Raw genomic sequence first — 7,961 nt, forward strand, 5'->3', positions numbered from 1 at the left:
CCTGAGTTCCTACCTTGGGCTCCCTGATGAACTGTGACCCGGGATATGTAAGACAAATAAATCCTTTCATCCCCAAGTTGGCAGTGGTCAGAGTGTTTTTTCATAGCAATGGAGAAACAAACTAGAACAACATGTGTGTGCATATATGTGTGTGTGTATATACATTTGTGTGTGTATATGTGCATGTATGTATATGTGTACAATAAAATGGGTGGGGATAGTAAGAGGACTGCAAATAGGAGAAAAAGTCTGAATATGATCAAAATATACTGTATGAAATTTGCAAAATCTCCATTTAAAACAATTATGCTTTGCTTATATATATTTGCACACTAATCAAGAGCAATATCTAAGTATTGGTAATTTATATAGTTCATGCTATTAGAATGTATCATTTAAAAAATCTTTCTCAATTATGTCAAACATTGCCCTTTCTGAAAAATATGGATCAAGGATTAATAAATGGCTAGTATTTCCAATTTTGTTATACAGATTCAAAATGAAGGGTAAAAATAATCACATTTGGCTGAGTATGGTGATGCATGCCTTTAATTCTGGCAGTTAGGAGACAGGGGCAGACAAATATCTGAGATCATGGCCAGCCTGGTCTAGACAGCTAGTTCTAGGTTAGCTGTGGCTACAGGGAGACCCTGTCTCAAAAAAATACTAATAATTATAATCATAATCATATTCTATGGTCTTAGAACATATATCTCAACATATTTTGATAGCTACTGTATTAGGGGAAAAAAAACCCAAGCTTTAAAAAATTAGTTATCTTACTTTAGTGAATTGTCTAGTTCATTTAAATAGCTTTTTGTTATGATCTACTTCCATGGGAAAAAGCATAAGGAAAAAGTCCATTATTTATGTATGACTTTCAGTTTGAAAGACCCAGTACTAAGGTGTTTAAAAATGTGTTATTTCTGCTTAATTAAAAAAAATCACCCTAAAATTTCTTGTGCTTAGTGAACAGTCCAACAATGTCCCATCAGTTGTTACTACTGTGCAATTTACAAGACCTATTTGAATTACGTTTGAGTTTGAGAGACTTACTATGGACTCTTGGGCTATCAGGTGCCTCTATAAGTTGAAAGTTTCAAGACTGAACATGACCATTCAAAATCATTCTGACAAGTCATTAAAAATAATGCAAGTAGCACATGATTGGAAGTTAGCCTTATAAGGATTATCTCACGAATGTAGCTATAACCTCACAGTACATACAATTATTTGAGTACTCTGTAACCATGAAAATTGTCTGTTTATATTGTGAATGTTTCTCAAATAGGGGTATGAGGCGATATGTTTAAAGAGTTCTGTATGTGAATTCAATTTTATAATTTAATTTAGTGCACTTAAATAATCTTTTAAAAATTAACATAGTATGCTAGTTGACATCAGTATAATTCTCCAACATTAAGGAAAACAAACAAAACTAGAAACAGAGTTAATAAAGAAATGATGAGGGGCTCAGAGGTTAAGACCACTGGTTGCTCTTGCAGAGAACCTCGTTCAATTCCCAGCACCCACATGGTGGCTAACGACCATCTGTAACTCCAGTTCCAGGGGCTCTGACGCCCTCTTCTGTTTTCTTCAGACACTGCACAACATGGGTGCACTTACAAACATGCAGGCAATAGGCTCACACACATAAAATAAAAATAATAAAAAATATATTTTAAAAAGAAACGTTGAGTTTGCCACAAGAACACGCCTAACAGTACTGCATGATACTATTAAAATGATGGTCTCTCAATAGTTCAGTAAATCTTTTGTTCTTAAGTTAGCCAAAATTGGCTTCAGTTGTTTGTAATGGAGAATCTGACTACTACAGTGTTTGGTATCATCTAATGTTTCTCTTCAAGCACAATACTAGCAGACACAGATCAAACAACTTGAGGTTTATTTCTTCCATCAGCATTTTTATACATCCAGTTTTCCCTTAAAAGGGAATCATACTACACATATCATTCTGCATCTTAATTTTTTCACTTCAGAGTATTACCTTAGAGACCATTCCATATTAAAACAGAAAGCTGATAGCATGATCTATGACAGGCATATAATATTCCATAGTATGGAATATATTCCGTTAGTTCCTGACTGAGAGATATTTGGAATGTTCCACCTCTTTTGTAGTTACAATGTTTCAAAGTAGCCTCATCTCTCTGTGCTTTCATGAACTTCTCTTAGGGAGATAAGCCCTTATTGATTAAATTCATGGGCATACACCAAATTTCACTTTAAGGAAATTGTCATTTTTACTCTCACCCAATAATGTATACATTGTGGCTTGCTCTATTCCCTCCAACATGGTGAATTAATTTTTAAAATATTTTACTTACCATTTCTATTTTTATGTGTATGAGTGTATTGCCTGCGTATGTGTAAAAGCGCCTGTATCATGCAATGCCTATGAAGGTCAGAAGAAAGCATCAAATTCCTCTGGAACTAGAGTTAATGGACGGTTGGTAGCCGCCATGTGGTGCTGGGAATTGAACCCGGGTCCTCTGCAAGAACAGTCAGTGCTCTTAACTGCTGAGCCATCTTTCCAGTCCCCAAATACGGTAAATTATTAAACTGGGTCTTTTGCTAGATGATTTGTAAAAATGTTTTATGTGATAAAATTCTTTTAATCTCTCTAACATTATCATTCTTATGTATTTAAATGCATCAAAACATTCACAGCTCCTGAATTTTGTGCCTTTAGCATCAAGAAGTCTCCTGTATTCTGAAGCCACATTAAAAAGCCATTCTTGTTTGTTCTTCACACATTGACTATTTAATGTTCTTGACTCAATGATAATTTACTTTGGAAAAAGGACTAACAAAAGCTGTGAGCATTGTTTTTCCTACATAGTTAACTGTTACTGTAAACACAATACAGTTATAGTACTTTGGCTCCAATGACTAGCAGTGCTGGCTTGTTCCTAAACCAAATTCTGTGATAGGTTCAGATTTACTTCTGCGCTTTCTACTGTTTAGCCTATTTAAAAAGTAGTACCAAAACTGCTTTGATATGTGGACCACTATAGTACTCTTTAATTTTAACACATGTTCCTGCTAATGTTTTTTTTTTTTTTTTTTTTTTTTTTTTGAAAAAAAAAAAAAAAAAAAAAAAAAGAGGACGATAAATCTTTCACTATAGATCAGGCTGGCCTCAAACTCACAGATATCTACCTGCCTCTGCCTCCCAAGTGCTGGGATTAAAGGCATGTACCACCATATCCAGCATCCAGCTAATTTAAAAATTTTTAGTTATTATTATTGTGTGTGTTCATGATGTGTATGTGAGTGCATGTGTCATGGTTTTGTGTGTGGAGGTCAGAGGGCAACTCTATGGAGTCTGTTCTCTCTTTCCACCTTTATGTGGGTTCTGGGAATCAAACTCAGTCACCAGGCTATATGGAAAGCACATTTATCCACTGTAACATCTTACTAGCCCCAGCAAATTTTTACTATATATCAAAGGATTAAAATGGCATATGAAAAAGATTTATGTAATAGTAGTATTCAAAGACACTACTCTATCCACTTATAACTTTTTGTGACTGCATAGCATAGTAAAGACGACAACATGCACTGGATCTACCAAGTGCAAACTTGTGTAGGACAGAGGCAAAAGTCATGATATTAAGTAAAGGAAGGTCCATCAAGGAGGAATCCATGTGCTTACCTCATCAGCTTTTCTCCCTCCTGTCTCCTCCTCCCACATGCACTGCTTTTTTCACAACTGTGGCTGAGGAGGACCCTGAACTCCTAATCCTCCTGCTTCCACTCCCCAAGTGCTTGCACTACAGACACATACCATCGTAAGTCCTTTTAATCTTTAGTTTCAGGCACACTCATACCTTATACTACTAAGATGATAATGCATACCTGTTTGATTTCTTCAATAGCCAGAGTAACTGAGAACAAGACTGCCTGACTAACGCTGCCCTGACAGGGAAGGTGACGGGCTGATTCAGTCCACTGCATATATAATCCATCTCTTTCACCATTGTCCAACTATACCCTGAAGTGAGAAGAAAGAAATGGAAGGTTCTGACTGGCATCTTGAAAATCAAATAAATAAAAAGCAACTTACTAAGAAGAACATATCTATTGATAATTTACAGTATGTTCATAGAAAGTGCATAAACATTTTTATCTGAATTCAGAGCAGATTACAATATCACAATACAGTGAAAAAAATACCTTGAATTTTTGTAAATGATGCTGGGAGAGGAGCTCAGGGTCTTGGACATGCTAGGCAAGCTCAACAACAACAAGCCAAGTAACAACGACAACGCAAATTTTTTTGCTTGTTGAGAAACAGTGTTCCTGTGTAGCCAAGTATGGCCTAGAACTCACAATCCTGTTTCAGCTTCCTAAGTGCTTGAATTTCAAGGTATGACAGCATACCTGGATAGTTAAGAAAATATTTTCAGTAGAAATATAAATTTAAACATGATGCCACGAATAACCAAAGCAAATAAAGTTTTAAGGGGGCTAGAGAGATGGTTCAATGGTTAAGAGCAATGGCTGCTCTTGCAGAAGATCTGGGTTCCATTCCCAGCACCCACACCGGAGCACACAACCATCTGTAACTCTAGTTCCATGGGATTCTACACCCTCTTCTGGCCTTCGCAGGTACCACATGTACTTAGTGCAGACAAAACACTCGCACACGTAAAATAAAAATATATCTTTTTTTAAAAAAGGAGATTTTAAGGGAGCAGAGGATGTGTCTCAGTGGTAGAAAACAAACTTAGCACATCCAAGACCCTGGATTCAGTCTCAAGCATCAAAATAAAAAAGATGAAAACCAACATAAAAACTAAAAATGAAGTTGGGCGTGGGGGCGCATGCCTGTAGTCCCAGCACTTGAGAGGCAGAGGCAGGCAGATCTCTGTGAGTTCAAGGCCAGCCTGGTCTACATAGTGAGTGCAAGGACAGCTGGGGCTACAGGGAGACCCTGCTTCAAACAAAAAAAAACTAAAAATGTTTTACTAATTCTTCAAGTGCACAAAAAGCAAGTTTTCATTATTTTTATTTACATTAAAGACTTGAAGGCCTTCCCTTAGGAAGATATTTTCAAAGTGTGTGCCATTGTAGTCTCTACAAACTGAGATTTTTCTGTTTCTGTTAACTTTTCCAAGTAAAGGTGGCTGCTAGGTACTTACTGTTTATGGGTTATTAAAGTCAAATCATTTTTCCTTTTGGCTACTCCAAATTACTTATATATTTTATGAAAAGTAGAAATAGTTGTAAAACCAACTTTATAAATCATGTTAGGACATTCACTGTGTGTGCTTCATATGACATAAGGAGTGTGCTCCATGGTGTAGGAGAAAGAAGAGTCTAGAATATTTTACAAGTTTGAAAAGACAGACTCAGGATTTATCCCAAGTGTGTAAAGAGACAACTGTGGTTATTCTATGCCTTCCTGTGGAAGCTTGTGGACAAATGTCATCAAGGTCTTCTGAAATCACAGGAAGGAGGGACACACACATACCTGCAACATCGCCTTTCTCTCTATTAGGCTCTTAGGCTGTGTAAGATGATTTTTTTCTTTGTGTTAAAGATGTTACTTTTATAACTGGAGGATATTTTGACTTGACCAACAATAAACACATGATTAGAATGACTACCTTCATTGACTTTCTCAGGATGCCACCCTGTTGTCCAACCCAAGGAAAGGGTCACCTCTGGAAACGAGGACGTCACAGTGTCTATAAACAGCTTGCCATCTACTACTTTGCTACTCCCATTTGGCCCTGGGAGAACATCAGCGTTAATCCACACGGGACGCTGCAGGAGCTCCTTCACATGCTTCAAGGGCACCACAGATGCTTTGACAGCTGCCAGACTGAAAAGAGTGTGTGATCAATGGATTGTTCCCACAGTAAGAAGGTCTACCAGACTAATGATCTTACTGTGCTCAAATCTATAATATAAAATAATAAATGCCTGAGTTAAATAAACTCAGAAGTCACATGGGACCAGAGGGGAAGACCAATATATCCCTTATCTGAAAATGGCACTTCTTTTTCATGAAAGGAACTTAAAAGATTCTATAGTGATATGAATAATGCCAGTACCTATGGTCCAAATAGAGGTTTCAAAACTCCCTATTAGGGTCATTAAATGTGAGATGGCTTAAAAAAAGACACAAATAATCACTTTTCACTCACACTTGGGAAACAGCAGGTATACTCAGTGAGCACTTTCTCTAACAGTGGCATATAGCCTTCCCTTCATTCTGATAAGACCTAATACTGACTCGTGATCTTGAAGGAGAAAAAGGCCTTTTTTCCCTCATGTGCTCTTGGTGAGTTTGGAGACATAAACACATTTCTGAAAAAGACTGGGAAGCATGAAAACACATTCCCCAGAGTTCTTACTAACTCCATTGCTTTCTCTTTTATTGTGAAACTTTTCTGGAAACTAGAGACAAGGATATTCTGAACATTTAAGATGATTAAGCCTTCTGAGCCTTTAGAAATGTTTACCAAGAGAAAAGATTTCAGTGACACAGTGATGGAAGCCAAGAACCATGAGGATGAAGAGAGTACACAGCCCTCTTTTCAGACAGCGCATGCCTATCTGTGCGTCTATCCGTCTCTCTCCTTTTGGGCCTCCTACCTTAAGGGGAGAAATGAATTACCTCATTAAATCATATACTAAAACCAGAGTGACCTCAGCCTCTAGATTTTTCCACTGCACTCTGATGGGCTGTGTATCTTTCTCACTGTTCTGTCACTGAAATGGAGGCCTTAGATTTGAGTGGATTAATAAATAAACCCTAAGCAGGACCTTGCAGATTCTAATTTAGATGCTGTCATTTCTCAGTAAATGCTTCCTGTCTTCTGCTGCATTGATGCCCACAATTCTAAAACTCACAAGAAAGCACAGTAAGCAGAATAAATCCAAGAAAAAAGAACAAAGCTGAAGGCTCCTGACTTCAAAACATACTACAAGCCTAGTGATGGCACATTTCTGTAATCCCAGCACTCAATGAGGCTAAGGCAGGAGGATTGCCATGAGTTTGGGGCCAGACAGCACAATGTGGAGCTAAGGCCAGAGTTCAAGATCCTAACACGAGAAACAAAAAGCAAACACACATGCATGCATGCACGCACACACGCAGAAGGGGGCGGCAAAGTTATTACAAACACAACACAGTACTTATTAGTTTGAATCTGAAATGGCCCCAATAGGCTCATGTTCCAAATGCTCAGTCCCCAGCCTGTGGCACTCTTTTGAAGGCTATGAAACCTTTAGGAGGTAGGGCCTGGCTGGTGGAAGGAGGTCACTGGGGCAGGCCCTTGAAGGAACCTTGCACATGGTTCCTGTCTGGGCTCTTTGCTTCCTGGTCTGCCAGCATGTGAATAACCTCACCTCACATTCCCATGACCATAGACAGCATTGCTCCCTCCACCACACCTTCCTCCAGTGTGATGGACTGAAATCCCTTTGAAACTCTGAGTCAAAATAAAACTTTCTTGCCTCAAGGTTCTTCTTTCCAGTATTTTGGTCAGTGACAAAGGTAAACTGATACATACTAAATATTTATCTTATCTGGCTTCTCATGAATTTCATCTAGAAACTGAGGGCAAAAAAACAAAACCATACTTAAGATTATAATAAACTGGGGATGAAGAGATGGCTCAGCAGTTAAGAGCACTGACTGCTCTTACAGAGGACCTAGGTTTGATTCTCAGCACTCACATGGTGGCTAACAACCATCAATAACTACAGCTTCAGGGGATCTGACATTCTCTTCTGACCTCCATGGGCATTGCACTGCATGGGTGCACTTTACACACATGCAGGTAATATACACATAAAATAAAAATAATTTTAAAAATTATATTAAACTACTTAAAATTATATTTTAAAAGGAAATCATCTTTGTTAAAACCATAGAGTTGGCTAAAATTCCAGATAAAGTTTAAACATTACCATGTGTTACT

The 7,961-nt window shown here is 37.8% G+C and overlaps 1 protein-coding gene across 2 annotated transcripts in view; it reads right to left on the reverse strand.

The window, feature by feature from the left end:
* The window catches only part of Fam151b (family with sequence similarity 151 member B), a 49,205-nt gene that overhangs the window by 29,638 nt on the left and 11,606 nt on the right, over window positions 1–7,961 (reverse strand). For both annotated transcript variants that reach the window (XM_008853321.2, XM_017803240.2), the window contains exons 4-5: window positions 5,637–5,854; window positions 3,883–4,018 (exon numbers count right to left, since the gene is read on the reverse strand). In XM_008853321.2, coding sequence (XP_008851543.1) covers window positions 3,883–4,018; window positions 5,637–5,854 — 354 coding nt within the window. The remainder of the gene's footprint in view (window positions 1–3,882; window positions 4,019–5,636; window positions 5,855–7,961) is intronic.

The sequence above is a fragment of the Nannospalax galili genome, unplaced genomic scaffold (genome assembly GCF_000622305.1).
Source record: "Nannospalax galili isolate Female #2095 unplaced genomic scaffold, S.galili_v1.0 scaffold45, whole genome shotgun sequence".
NCBI lineage: Eukaryota > Metazoa > Chordata > Mammalia > Rodentia > Spalacidae > Nannospalax > Nannospalax galili.